This window comes from Aulonocara stuartgranti, assembly GCF_965226115.1.
Source record: "Aulonocara stuartgranti genome assembly, chromosome: 19".
Lineage (NCBI taxonomy): Eukaryota > Metazoa > Chordata > Actinopteri > Cichliformes > Cichlidae > Aulonocara > Aulonocara stuartgranti.
This window is the reverse complement of record NC_138955.1, coordinates 31,583,838-31,599,212: the sequence shown is the minus strand read 5'-3', so window position 1 is coordinate 31,599,212 and position 15,375 is coordinate 31,583,838. Positions and strand designations below refer to the sequence as shown.

General features: G+C 43.9%; 1 protein-coding gene across 1 annotated transcript in view; it reads right to left on the bottom strand.

Moving 5' to 3' along the window:
- Positions 1–2,280: 2,280 nt before the first annotated feature.
- The window catches only part of rrh (retinal pigment epithelium-derived rhodopsin homolog), a 28,699-nt gene continuing 15,604 nt past the window's right edge, over positions 2,281–15,375 (bottom strand). The window contains exons 4-7 of the mRNA XM_082515774.1: positions 9,402–9,555; positions 3,616–3,784; positions 3,035–3,213; positions 2,281–2,838 (exon numbers count right to left, since the gene is read on the bottom strand). Of these exons, the coding sequence (XP_082371900.1) occupies positions 2,733–2,838; positions 3,035–3,213; positions 3,616–3,784; positions 9,402–9,555 (608 nt within the window). The 3' untranslated portion in view covers positions 2,281–2,732. The remainder of the gene's footprint in view (positions 2,839–3,034; positions 3,214–3,615; positions 3,785–9,401; positions 9,556–15,375) is intronic.

Genomic DNA, 15,375 nt, shown 5'->3' with positions numbered 1-15,375 from the left:
GCTGCGTTTCTCCAACAGCTCACTCGCAGGCAGCAGCTGCCCCGCCCCCTCGCTCAGTCACTTAGTGTCTGAGCTCGGATCATACCAATATTAGGGGGGATTTACGCACAGTCGTAAATTCCCACAGTGTGCACTATGTGCTTCGAATATTGTGTGTAGTTTTTGTTTTATACAGTTGTCAGCCAGGCATCTAACTATGAAAAGAATTACACTCCAAAAGACCCCGGGCTTCTGAAAAAACAACCCAGGCTTAAGCCCAGTAAGCCAACCCCCCCCCCGCTCCGCCACTGATCTTCTCAGCCAAACCGATTTGCTAAGGAACAAATAAAACAAACATTTTTAAGTTATCTAAATGTCTTATATATCATGTTTAACCTGAGTAGTGTAAGACCGCGGGGGTTTGAAAACAAAAAGCACGCATATTGAGAAATGGGTCGTGCAACATAACCGTGTTCCAGTTTGAAGTCACACGTTTCTGGTTACTGTGCAGGTCAAGTGTTTCTGCCCACTGTGGAGCTCCACAGTGGCTGCAGCAACATTCTCGCCTGAAAATATCTTAAAAGTGTATTTTGTGACCCAAAAAGAGTTATATTTCAAACTTTTTATATGCACTGTGTACACTGTGTATTGAGGCACAGCTGGTGCAATGTAACTCTGTTCAAATTTGAAGTCATGTGTTTCCACCTAGTGTGGAGGTGGAGTGTTTCCGGTTTCTGTGGAGCTCCACAGTGTCTGCAGCCAGGTGCTCTTGGTCTACAGTGGGATTCAGCGCTCCTATTGGCTCATAGGCCATCGTGAAAAGACGTAACTGTCTACAGTCACTGTAGACTTTACACTACTGTAGAACAATACGTCTGTGAAGGTTCTCAGTCATCCAGGTCATCGTAGTCAAAGGAGCTTGCAAAGAAAAGCGTCTGGACTTCTTTAAGTTGCTTGAAGACGTTTCACCTCTCATCCGAGAAGCTTCTTCAGTTCCTCCAGGCCTCTTCTCATATTGCTCACCTACTACTGAGAGTATATCTTGAATGGCTCAGTGAAAAAACAACTAGTTTGTTCTCTGGGCTTTATCTCTCTGGTATACCTCCTCAAGCGGTTAGCGAAGGCTGTGAGTCTTTGCGTGGCAGTTTCTAAGGAATCTTTTTGTTACTTGTTACTTGAACCCCTTTCTCCATTTTTATACCTTTCTGCAGTTCCAATAAGGAGCAAACTCCATGGTGCCTTGATCTTGGCCTGTAACGTCGTTCCCCATGGAGGGTACATCTCCCTGTGGCATTTTAACTTGTTGCCAAGCGTCTCAAGGATAACTGTTGCCGTGGTGTTGCAGGGACAATAATGCTGTATTCACTTTCAGAGGGTACTTCACATGGTCTTGGTAATCGACCGCTGAAGGAACAACAATCCTCTTTTTCAGGTGACCTGAATCTGACCTGAGGGATCTGCTGGAATACCACTGGGTTTAATTACAAGGTATCCCTGCCCCAAGCTCAGTAGGTATAGTGGCCAAACCATGATTGGAAAGTCTGTGGTTCGAATCCACTGAACGCCCACCCTGAGTAAGGTCCTGCACCCCGGGCACTGGATTGGTGGCTGCCTGCCTGCCCTCTGAGTGAATGGGTTAAATGCAGAGGAGTAATCAAAGTGATCGTGGCTCAAGAGTTGGGAGTTTGCCTTGTAATCGGAAGGTTGCCGGTTCGATCCCTGGCTTGGACAGTCTCGGTTGTTGTATCCTTGGGCAAGACACTTCACCCGTTGCCTACTGGTGGTGGTCAGAGGACCTGGTGGCCTCGCCTCTGTCAGTGCGCCCCAGGGTGGCTGTGGCTACAATGTAGCTGCCATCACCAGTGTGTGTGTGTGAATGGGTGGATGACTGGATGTAGTGTAAAGCGCTTTGGGGTCCTTAGGGACTAGTAAAGGCCATTTTAATTTTCCTATGGGGATTAATAAAGTGCACATTATGTTTACATTAAGTCACACCATCCACAGGAGGGTAGGTTGTACCCCATCACACATATTCACACCAGGACAGAGTAAGAATGTGGGAGAAATGGGGAGGGGGGCATCGTCATGTATATGAAAGAGTAGAAAAGGCTTGGTGTACTCCAGAGATGCACCCAAGAAGTACTTCATCATAAGAATAAAGACCTACATTGTTAAGAAAAACATGATTTTTTTTCCTATTCATGTAATTTATATATAGCATAAAAAATAATATGGGCCATGTAGTCAAGCTAAGTGTACCTGCAAACATATGAGAGACCAGACAAAAAAATAAGGCATGAATACAATACAAACGTTGTTTTTTCTTTATTTTTTAAGTGTTTATTCACAGGTTTCTTAAGACTTTTGATAGAAGGGACAGTAGAGACCGATGGCCCTATAACAGTCCCAATAAAGGAGAAGAAGGAAACACTACAGCTGCTTTTCAATCAAGCTATCAGAAAAACATCAGCATGGGTGTTTGATAGTGGAAGCTGCAATCTTTAAAAAAAATGGCTTAGCCCATTAAACCCATGTGCTTTTAAGGGCCCAGCCTAAGCAGCTCATCTATGGCTCTCACCCTTCTAAAGACTTTGTAGGTTACATTTTGTGAAACTAAGGGAGACAAAATATTTGCTGAGGTGACAGTGGAAGCACCGTCACTCATTGGTGTCATTATTGCATTTTTCTACACAGCGTTTTAATGCCAAGTTATTTTAATATTAATGTGACATCATGCTGAATGCAATATCATCTCACTGGGTCAGAGGTTGTTGGGAAATTGTCATGGGAACTTGGGTATTGATGGTGACTCGCTGTCTTGTTTGACACCGAATCATGCCTGTAATGGCTCTTCTGAACCTGCAAGAAAAGGCGATTTAAGTCCTTCTACACACCACCATCACTACACACTACAGACAGAAGTACACAGTATATAAAAATGTTAATGTGACACAGAAATATCCCATTTTATCCCACATATTGGTTTCTTATGCAAAAGTTTATTGGCACAGAAATATTAACTATTGTCATAGCATACTTAAGAGAGAACACTCACTTTTTGTTGGCAATGACGTAAATACAGGGATTATAAAAGGTGGAGGACTTGGCAAAGAGTGGAGCAATAATAGCCATTGGGGCAGGGATAGTCTTTGGGTCACTAAACGATGCCCACAGACACACCATGGAGTATGGAGACCAGGCAACCAGGAACATGACAATCATTACAATTGACATCTGTCAGCAACAAACAACAACAACATTATATAAAACATGCAAATTTACTCCATGTAGTATAAATTATGTATCCCATGTGGACCACAAACCACACGGGAGTCTATATTTTTCCTGAATTTCATGTTTATTATATAGAACTAAATTACTTTCCAATTTTGTAGAACACTGTGGTCTGAACTAAAGCTATAAATAACCATGGTAAAACAAAATGGTTAGCCTACCAAACTCGGAAAAAGTGTCAACGGTAATGTTGTCATATTGAACAACATAGATTGGATATTTGTTTAAAAAAAAAAAACTAATTTCGACCAGAAGTATTCTTCTCTGTTTAAACATGCATTTGATAAATACAGATGCATGTGGCATTAACAAACAAAGCCTAAAACTGTGGCCCAGTTTCACCTTGGTGACATCCATTTGATCAGACCAATCCATGTTAATGCAGTCCAGGCAGTTGCTTGCTTTGTATCTCCTGACAGTGACTGTCACACTGTAGTAGCAGTAAAACATGACACACAGAGGAACCACAAAGTTCACAGCAATCACTGCCATAGTATAAGAAATAAAAGACCTGGGAAAGAAAAACACAGATAGTTATAAAGCATTCTCATACCAAGACATGCTAGATTTGTTTTATCTCAGCTAAGCAATGACATATTAACATTTTAAACAGGGTTTTAAATCATAATATTCAAATTCCGTTATATTGAATGCAAACATGCTTACAATGTAAGTGAAAAAAATAAACAGTTCAGAGAAAAACTATTTGCCCCCTTCCTGATTATTTTTTGTGTCATGGTTCAGTTCAGTAAGGTCACCTGTTGATGCAAAAGGTGAAAAAGGTAGGGCAGCCTACAGGTGACGAGAGCAAATGGTACAGCAGGCTGCATGATGATCATGATGCACGGTGTAAAGAACTTTTTGCTATATAAGGGAGCTAACGAGCATCATCCCTCATCTAAACCAAGTGAGTTCCACCCTGAGGAGGATTAACACCAACAGAGCTACAGGACCAGATAAGGAGGAAGGCAGGACTTTGAAAGCATGCACTGACCAACTGACAGGATTTTCCTGAAAAGGATGCATCAGAGGATGCCGTCGCATTAGCACTGTACTGAGCCCTGACCCACTTCGAACATTCCAGCTCTTATACTACGATGTTGGTTCTGAAGCCTTATAACCTGGGTGTGCCAACATCGCTGTGCCACTGGATCAGGGACTTCCTCTCGAACAGGCCTCAGATGATGAGAATAGAGAGCTGGACATCTTCCACACTGGTCTTGAACAGAGGCACACCACAGGGTTGTGTGCTCAGTCCAGCCTTATTCATTCTGTTCACTCACGATTGTTCTGCCATTAATTTCACTAACATAGTCATTAACTTTTTGGATGATACCACTGTGGTGGGTCTCATATCAGACAATGATGAGACTCACTATAGAGAGGAGATCCAACACCTGACACAGTGGTTCTTAGATAACAACAGCATCAAGGTCCTGGGTCTCCACATAACATCTAACCTGAGCTGGTCGCTGAACACATCACACCTGGTGAAGAAAGCCCAACAAAGGTACTTCTTCCTCGGGGAGCTAAAATGGATCACACGCTCTTCTTGGCTGCTTGTGAATTTCTACAGAGCCACAATAGAAAGCACCTTCTATCTTAGTATAACTGTATGGTATGGCAGTAGCACAGCACAAGACAGAAAAACTGGCCTGGGAGGTGAAAACAGCACAGGGGATTGTGGAAAGTCCACTCCCACATCTGGACTTGGTATATGCTGGATGAATCCAGAAGAAGGCCAGATGTATCGCTGCAGACGGTGGTGTCTGCAGCGATACATCTGGCCTTCTTGCCACCTTGGCAAAGGACTATGTATACTGCTTTCTTCTCTGGAAAGCAGTACAGAAACATACAAACATGCACCACCAGACTGAGAGACAGCTTCTTCAACAGAGCTGTGAAATGCATTTAAATTCTGTCTGTGTTGGGCTGTCTATCATTCAAGCTCACGTCCTCTACCAGAGGCCTGGAGCTTGAGGGTCTTGCGCAGTGTTGCTGTTCCTAGAACTGCGCTCTTCTGGAGGGAGATGTTGGTAGTTGTTTCTAGGATCTGCTGGAGCCACTTGCCTAGCTTGGGGGTCACTGCACCGAGCACTCTGATTACCACTGGGACCACTGTCCCCTTCACCTTCCGCATCTTCACGAGCTCTTCTCTGAGCCCTTGGTGCTTCTCCAGCTTCTCGTGTTTCTTCTTCCTGATGTTGGTGTCATTCGGTATTGCTACTTCTATCACTACGCCGTCTTCCTCTGCTTGTCCACCACTACTATGTCTGGTTGGTTAGCCATCACCATTTTGCCCATCTGTATCAAGAAGTCCCACAGGATTTTAGCTCGGTCATTCTCAACCACTCTAGGGGGCATCTGCCATTTAGACCTCGGGACTTCCAGGCCATACTCAACACAGATGTTTCTGTACACTATGTTGGCCACTTGGTTATGGCGTTCCATGTATGCCCTGCCTGCTGGCATCTTGTACCCTGCTGTTATGTCTCAGGGGCATCTTTACACAGCCTGCACCTGGAGTCTTGCCTGGTGTGGTAGACCCCAGCCTCTATAGATCTTGTGCTCAGAACTTGTTCCTGTGCTTCCATGATTAGTGCCACTGCACTGTCTTTCAATCCAGCTTTGTCAACTTCTCAATGTCTCCTCTATCTGCCGGCGGTACATACCGTGCAGGGGCCTATTCTTCCATGATCATTCCTCCTCTTCCTCCTCTTTCTTGGGTTTCTGCTGCCTGAGGTATTCACTGAACATGCGGTTGGTTGGGGCCATCTTACTGGATTCATGGATGTTTGTTATCTCATCCTGGACTGTGGTGCTGACACTCACAGTCTCTGGCTTCCTTCTCTCCGCTTAGTGTACAGCCTCAGGGTGCTGGACTGGAACCATTCATGGTCAGGGCTTCCTGGTCTTGATGTCAGGGGCTACTATCTCCTTCTTTGGCTGGCTTATTATCCCAGCAAGGTACTTGATCAGGTACCTTTCCTCTCTTTGTTATCATCCGACTATACTTCTCCAGTCCGAATGATATCATTGCTGTATATCCTGGTGGTGTGGATCAGTGAATCAATGTCTAGTTCACTCTTGGCATACAGCTTGATGTCATGCATGTAGAGGAGGTGGCTGACAATTGCTCCATTCTGTAGTTGGTATCCATAGTCAGTCCTGTCACTGATTTCACTGAGAAGATTCAGGCCTAGGTAGAACAGCAGTGGGGACTGTTAAGAAGAAAATATCTGAAGTGTCTCAATGCTTATATTAATAAGTGTCATATAATTATATAGTGTAGTATTGAATGGGCATGGCCCTGGTAATAAAGGCATTAGACTACATGTCCTTTAGTGGTAGAATGTTGGAGACTCTCACCCACGTTTGTCTGCAGAAGCTGATAACATGGAACCATCTGCCAGTGGAAATTTACTAGAAGGGAGTAAGGCAAGGTCACAGCCTCGCCGGAGCTGAGAAAAGATGTTTTGCAGCTAATGGACAAAAACCTCTGAGTACGCTATGCAACGTGACTACTTAATGCTTGTGTAACACTGTTGTTTAGACTAGAGTGGGACAGCCTGTAATAAAATTGTTAGGCATTTCGAGATTCGCAGCAGCATGTCATGCAGGACGCATCTCCCTTCCGGAAGTGTAAAATGGTCTATTGAGCAGTGTGTTGTCTTCCATCAGATGGCTTTGAGGAATCACAAAAACTTGGTGAAGTGTCGATATTTAACAGGACAGAGCATCTCCTTGGTACATCCCGCACTTGATGGCGACCTGTGCTATGGACTTGTAGTTGGCCTCTAGTGTTGTGTGTCACATCCCCATTGAGTTGCTGATCAAGGCTCTTAGGGTCCTGGTGATCTTGTACAATTCTGGGCACTTAAGGATCCAGGTGTGGGGCATCCAGTCAAAGGCCTTCTTGTAATCAATCCAGGTTGGTCAGCCTAGTCTTGCACTCTCAGGCGACTGCTCTGTCTACCAGTGGCTGGGGTTTCGCTCCTCTGGTATTGTTTCCAACGCCTTTCTGTGCCCCACTCGTGTATTGAGCCATGTACTTATTCATCTTAGCCACTATGACACCTGACACGAGCTGTCTTGCGGTTATTGGCCGGTGGTTGGACGGAACCGGTCCCTTCCGGGGGTCCTTGAGGATCAGGACTGTCAGGCCTTCTGTTAGCCATTCTGGGTGTCTTTCGTCAACTAGCAGCTGGTTCATTTGTGCTGCCAGGCGCTTGTGGAGTGCAGTCAGTTTCTTCAGCCAGTAGGCGTGAACCATGTCGGGGCCTGGTGCTGTCCAACTCTTCATACTGGAGACCCTGTCTTGGATGTCTGCTACTGTGATGGTTACTGGACCCTATTCACCGGAGGTAGCTGTAGTCTGCCCTCAGATCCACTAGCTACTGAGCATTGCCGTTATGGGTTGTGTCCTTCTCCCATATGCTCTTGCAGTATTGCTCCATCTCCAGTCTTGGTGGTGATGTTCTCATATTGTTCCTCTGCCACTGTGAGTACACCTTGGCTGGTTCTGTGGAGAACAGCAGGTTTATTCTCCTGCCTTCGATCTCCCTGGAGTATCTCTTCAAGTAGCTGGCCAAGGCTGTGAGTTTTTTCGCCGGCATTTTCCAAGGCCTCAGGTATGTACAGCTTGCTGTACTTCTTCGGCACCTTCTTTGTTGCACCTTTCTGCAGCTTTGATCTTGGCCTCTAGTCTCCTTCCCCATGAAGGGTACTTTTAACTTGTAGCCAAGCTTCTCACTGAGCACTGCTGCCGTAGTATAGATCATCTGGTTACTCTTGGTAATGGTGTCGGTAAGTATCTTCCGTAGTGCTCCATTTGCATCATCTAGTAGCTCTTCTGAGGGTACTTCACTTAATCTTGGTAACCGGCTACGGAGGATCCAGGTTTCAAGCTTTACCATGATCCTATCTTTCAGGTCAGTTCTTCTCGCACTCAAAGATCCTTCCTCTTGGTACCCAATCTCTGGTGTGGGTGATGATGATGACATCTCCTCCCTGACCTGTCGTCCTGGCTCCCCCTTGCCATAGCATGTGTGTTGTACCTCGTGAGAGTAGTCCCTTCTTCCGAATGTTGGAACACTGAGTTACTAGTTGTTTCGCTGTCAGCATATAGTTAGTGTCTGTTCCAAACATAACCATATTTGACTGATCTGGATAGGCCATGTGCCAGGCCAAGTTGGAATGCCGGAAAACCAAGCTGGAGCATTATTTAGGAGTGAGCCCTAGCACCATCTCCAAATTAAAGGTCAAGTTCCATTTAAAGGGAAATGTCAGACAGGCCACAAAGTGGGCATCCCAAGAAGATGAGACCAAAAAAGACAGTTTCCTTAACCTGTCACCACTTAAAAGACAGCATACAGTCAATCTCCAGTCTCATGTGACGCCCAGGAGGCCCTTCACAATCAGACCTGTTTATGCTGGTGCTGACAACATGTGTACTGTAAGCTGAACATGTGGAGAAACATCATGTTCAGTGGTACAGTTTTGTCAAATTGTGGACACAGAAAATGCAATGGTAATTGCTTAACCAAAAGGCTGAAAGCTTTTGTCGTTACTGGAGGCCATTTCAGTGGAGTGAGATCTTAAAATAAGATTCTGCAACCAGTGACATTCCCATATCTCCACAGTCTAGGACAAAACTGTAGTCTACAAGATGACAATGCTTGACCCAACAGAGTGCAGTTTAAGCCTCCAGAATTTGAGGCTAAAGATGATGCACCTGCCTGCAAGCCTGACCTGGGATTTCTGTCCTTGATCATTGCTGCACCCAATCATGCAGCAGAATATAGGCATTATGAGGGGGGAAATAGTGATAATTTCTATGTATACTATGTATCAGTGAATTTACGTGACCGCTACCACTTATCCAATATGGCAGACAGTTGTTGAGCAACGTGTGCATGATGTTATGTGCAAAACCGCTATATAGTGTCAAATCACCAAAACATTACCTTTGCATCTTGTGATAGTAGAAACACCAATGGCTTTAATTGGGTGGACTGTTTGGGCTATTGAAAAAAACCTGAGCTAATGGAGAGGCAAATATCTGTTCAAACTCTTTTTTAGTAGCTTTTTATCCAAAATATCAAGTACATTATCCCTTAAAGACTCACGCATCATTCTGTCTCCAGTTGATGGTACATGTAGCTCCAGTGGGGTCAGGGGCATAGCCAGCCCAGCCAACAATTGGCATGGAGCACCAGAACACAGCATTCAGCCATGCTGCCAGAATAAGAAGACTGTATGATCGTACCGTCATTTTCTCACCTGGAGAGAGAAATGATGTATAGAAAAAATGAAGGTCAGGAAAGTGCGACAATAAAGTCATTTTGAATTTAATGAGCGATTGTAGTTAGCGCTACAATCGCTCCATAACTAAGAAAGTAAGCACTTTTTTAGGCTGCAGATAGTTGAATAAATGTTTAATAGAGATTAGCAAACTGTTGATTTTTAAGTACAACCACAATTCCACAAAAGCTGGGATAGTGCATAAATATCAGAATCAGAATCAGAAAGGGTTTTATTGCCAAATGTTGAGCAGGTTTACAACATTAGGAAATCGCTGCGATGCTTCAGTGCAAACATACTGTTATAAATTAAGCTTAAATAGACATGAAAATAAAAATGAGAATAAGAATTAAAAGTGCTAAGTAGATAGATAGATATATACATGATATATACATGAGTGCAGGTGGTGATCAGTGCAAACATGGAATGATGCAGTGAACACAGCGTAGGGTCATGTGTTAGTGGTGGGAACAGTCATACGGTTATTGTTCATGTGTCCGACAGCAGAGGGGAAGAAACTGTTCTTATGGCGAGAGGTTCTGGTGCGGATGGACCGGAGCCTCCTGCCTGAGGGGAGCAGGTCAAACAGACTGTGTCCAGGGTGAGAAGGGTCAGCTGAGATCCGGGCTGCACGCCCCAGTGTCCTGGAGGTGTACAGGTCCTGCAGAGATGGGAGTCTGCAGCCAATCACCTTCTCAGCAGAGCGCACAACACGCTGCAGTCTCTGTTTGTCCCTGATAGTGGCTCCAGCGTACCACACGGTGATGGAGGAGGTGAGGATGGACTCGATGATTGCAGTGTAGAATTGCATCATCGTCCGTGTTGGCAGGTTGAATTTCTTCAGCTGCCTCAGAAAGTACATCCTCTGCTGGGCTTTCTTGATGACGGAGGTGATGGTGATAAATATAAATAAATAAACAAAACCTTGCAGTTGTCCATTTTCTCTAGTTCTCACACATGACGTTTGAAGAAAAACATTTTCCCTAATATGTCCCACCCACTAACAGGAGCCATGATGAACAGATAATTTGTATTATTAACTTTACCTGTGAGTGGTCATAATGTCATTTCTAATAGTCCAATGTGGTGGTCCAATGTAGAATTCTAGCTGCTCAAGTATCCTGGCTCTTTGTTACATTTGTCATTTCACAAGGCACCAATCATAGCTCTGCATAAGGAGTAGCCAAATGCAGATTCTTAAGGCAACTGAATAATCTGACATGTACCTTTATTCAACTGGCAGAAGAGTCCAAAATCCTAACAACACGGTCCATACAGGAATCTAATAATGTGGGCAGGGAAGACACAGGGAGCAAAAACAGACACTTGAGGGCAATTAGAGAACATGAACACAACTGGGGTGAACAGGTGAACAGAAACTAGGTAATGAGACTAGGAGGAGCTATAATGAAATGCAAAGCACCACAGACACCAAAGTACCAAAATAAAACAACTAATACAAACGTTAGATATACACCTACACACACTAAGGGAAACACTGGAACTGAAACGTCACTATCTGCGCCTACATGCATATACTCTTTATAGAATATATCAGCAGTCTGCTAAACTGCATACTGCTGATATTGTTTTAAACAACAACAACAACAAAAACAAAAACCCGTCCAGAAGTTGTAGCAAACTGAATTATGGTCTGAATGCTTGGTTGTGCCAAACACAGTTTCTTTCCCAAGAGGTGGGGGACACCCGCCCAACTCCCTGTATATCCTTTAAAGAGGACATGAAACACTAAACATATAAAAGCTAATTTACATCATGAGCCCTGCTCTCAAGAACTGACATAGATGCAACACTGTCTCTGAAGCTGGGTTTAAGAAATAAGAGCCAAAACAATTCAGACCTGTTGCACTGACTTCACGCCTGATGAAGACCATGGAGAGGATCATACTTCACCACCTTCACCCACTAGTCAGGAGAGACCTAGACCCACTGCAGTTTGCCTACCAGCTGAACATCAGGGTGGATGATGCTGCTGCATCGGGCCTTCTCTCATCTGGAGGGCACTAGGTGCACTGTGAGAGTCATGTTTTTTGATTTCTCCAGTGCCTTCAACACAATCCAGCCCTCAGTGCTAATGGGGAAGCTGCAGGGAGAGTAGACCATCAGCTATCCTAGTGGATTATTGACTACCTGAGGCTGTGGGCCTGTGTGTCTGAGGTGGTAGTCTGTAGCAAGGGGGCCCCACAAGGAACAGTGCTCGCCCCTTTCCTCATCACCCTGTACACTGCAGACTTCAGTTAGCATTACAAGTAACGGCGTTACTAACGGCGTTACTTTTCAGTAACGACTAATCTAACTAATTACCATTTCTATCGTTACAACGCCGTCAAACCCACCCACCACTTTAATCGCACTTTAGATCTCGTTCTGACATATTGGCATAGAAACTGAACTAACAGTATTTCCTAAAACAAAAAACCCTCTTTTTCAGATCATTTCTTATTAACATTTAAATATACCACAACAGATTACAAAGCAGTGGTTAACACGATTATTAGAGTACATGTCTTTCTGAAAGTGCTGTAACTAAGCCATTCTAGTCACATAGAGGTCGATTATCTTGTTAATAGTATTACATCTAGGGATGGGTATCGAAAACCGGTTCTTGTTGAGAACCGGTTCCCACTGTTTCAATTCCTTGGAATCGTTTGCCACTTTTAAAAACGATTCCCTTATCGATTCCAGTCGCCCCGAATGACGTCATCACGTTGAGTAGCGTCTTTTACCCAGTAGGAAACACGGCGCCTGAGCGGCACAAACGCTCAAAAGTTTGGTTACACTTTATGAGAAAGGATGACAACAGGGCAACGTGCAATACTTGCAAAGTAGAGATTTCATCAAAGGGAGGAAACACTATGAACATGCAAAAGCATTTGCTCAAAAAACACGCGATTGCTTTCAACGAATGTCGTGTTTTTGATCCGCTCCGGCCTAGCGAAGCTCAACCCAGCAGCAGCGGTAGCGTTTCCACGTCCTCTCCCGTTAATACTGCAGGTAACTAATCAATTAGCATTGCACATTATGTTAGCGCGATTTACCTTATTACAAAACCTGCTATTACTGTGCGTTGCATTTAGATAACCATGATGAGACAGACAGAGTCTGGCTCAGATGCTGGCAGTTCTCGCTGCAGTCTACCGGTAGCGTCTCCTTTCAGGCCAGGATAGACGAATGTCACCGAGCAGTGTCTAAGTTTGTGGTCAAAGGCTTCCACCCATTTGCCACAGCAGATGCCCCGATTTCACTTTGGTAAGTGAATGTGTTTAATTGTAGGCAGGACATTACTGGATATTCTTGTGTAATTGCTACAGAATAATTTATGTTAAACTTTGTTATTGCTACAGGAGAATATTTATTTTATTATTTTACATATAAATTTTTTTTCCTGGGGACCCTGTGACACCCCATTGAAGAGCCGTAGGCTGTGGCTCTCTTTAGATCTCACTGTTGGGTTTGTAAGGCCATGTTACTCCTAAATTTCTATCTTGTTCAAAGAGAAGATATAAAACACAGTTCTAAGCTAATCGACTTTAGTGTTCTCCTTTAAAAAAAAAAAAAAGAATCAATAAGAGAATCGATAAGGAATCGAATCGTTAAAATCTTATCAATACCCATCCCTAATTACATCTTCACTGCATACAACTCTGGATACCCAAACTGAAAACGAAAACCTCAAATCAGAATTACTTGACTCTGTGGTATAACTCTTAAACGTGCACCAGTTCATAAGCTGAAGTTATAAGATGAAACAATTCACTAATTTAGAAGATCATTTTTTAGCCTGTAAGAATAGTTTGTTTTATAGGAAAAAAAGTAAAAAAGAAAGAAAGAAAAAAGACAGAGCTTTTCGCAAAGCAAGAGCATCTCACTTTTCCTCACTTATTGAAAAAATAAAAACAACTCTAGGTTTCTTGTCAGCAGCCTGTAGCCAGGCTGACAAAAAGCCAGGGCTCTGCTGAAAAACTAGTTCATGCATTTATTTCTTACAGGCTGGACGATTGTAATTCATTTTTATCAGACTGTCTTAAAAACTCCTTTAAAAGCCTCCAGTTAACCTAAAATGCTGCAGCAACAGTACTGACAGGGACTACAAAGATGGAGCATATCTTTCCCATACTGCCTTCTCTTCATTGGCTCCCTGTTTACATTGTTAAGACTGTTTGGAAAAGTGCTATATAAATTGTAATAGAGTGAATTGTTGCCCCCCAGTGGTAAAATACAGAAGTGCCTGTTACAGGGCTAGTTCTTGGTTGACCAATATATAACAACAAAAAAGGGTAGTTTTCTGCACCGCTAAGAAACAACAAGTTAGTGTGCGATGTCCTGCTGTTCAATAAAGGCACCTATCCACGTCCTTCTGTCCTGATCCTTTTAAGAGCCTAATCCAGAATATCACAACTGGCGACGAGGATTCTAAAGATTTCCACAGCGTGACAGAGGCTGTAGGAGGGTTGTGTTCACATGTAAAGAAAAAGACAAATCAAGACGTTTTCTTCACGGCTGCAGCGGAACAGCTTTTGGTGAGCTAACATGGCGATGCATGTGGGTCGTGTTGAAGAGTATAATGAATCGAAGGAAGATTTTGAGTCATATTTGGAGCGGTTGGAGCAATGGATGTTGGCAAATGATGTTTCCGATGAGAAGAAAGTGTGCACGTTTCTCTCTGTGATCGGAGCAGATACATACAGGCTGCTAAAGAATCTTGTGTCTCCGAGGGTACCGAGTACCATGGGATATGCAGCGCTGACTGGAGCGTTAAGTGCGCATTATAAGCCGACTCCAGTGGTGATAGCTGAGCGTTTTCGTTTTCAGAAACGTAACCAGAAAGAAGGGGAGGCAGTTTCTGACTATGTTGTCGCCCTGAGGCAGTTGTCAGCCACATGTGATTTTGGACAATATTTGGATGAGGCCCTGAGGGATCGTTTTGTTAGTGGGCTGCGTTCTGATGCTGTGCAGCGCAAGCTACTATCGGAAAAGGATCTTACATTTCCACGTGCATGTGAGATTGCCGTATCCATGGAACTCGCTTCGAAAAATACGATGGAGTTCTCAGGACGCCAGGACCCTCACCACGTAAATGCCTTGACAAATGCTCCAAATTTTTTCAACAAAGGATGGAAAGGACAGAACAGGCAAGAGGGCAATAACAAGCCAAAGAACTGGAAGGGACCTAAAAAAGACACAGGAATGAAGCAACCATGTTATCGTTGTGGTGGAAAGCATTCAGCACGTGAGTGCAAATTTAAGAGCGAAAAGTGTCATGTTTGTGCAAAAATAGGACACATTGCACGTGCTTGCAGGAATAAAAAATTCAGTCAGCAAACTCAGTATTTGGAAACTGAGGATGAATGCTCAAGTAGGAATGATGAAGCTGAACTTTTTGGAGTTTATTCAATGTACTCCATCACCTCCAGTGAGAAGGGATACACAGTGGATGTTGCGCTTGGGAGCAAGAACACCACCATGCTGCTGGATACAGGATCAGCAGTGTCGGTGGTATCAGACAAGTATTATCAGATGCATCTCACTCATTTCCCTATAAAACCAGCCAGTGGGCTAAAGCTCAAGTCCTACTCAGGCCAACACATTGCTGTGCGTGGATATATTATGTTACCAGTACAGTATGGGACTCAAAACATCACCCTACCACTGATCGTTGTTCAGGGAGACAGACCAGCTCTGATTGGACGAAACTGGTTAAAGAAACTACAGCTGAACTGGAAACAGATTTTCACAGTACACAAGGTACTGGTGCAGAAAGAAGCAAAGCCAGGAGTA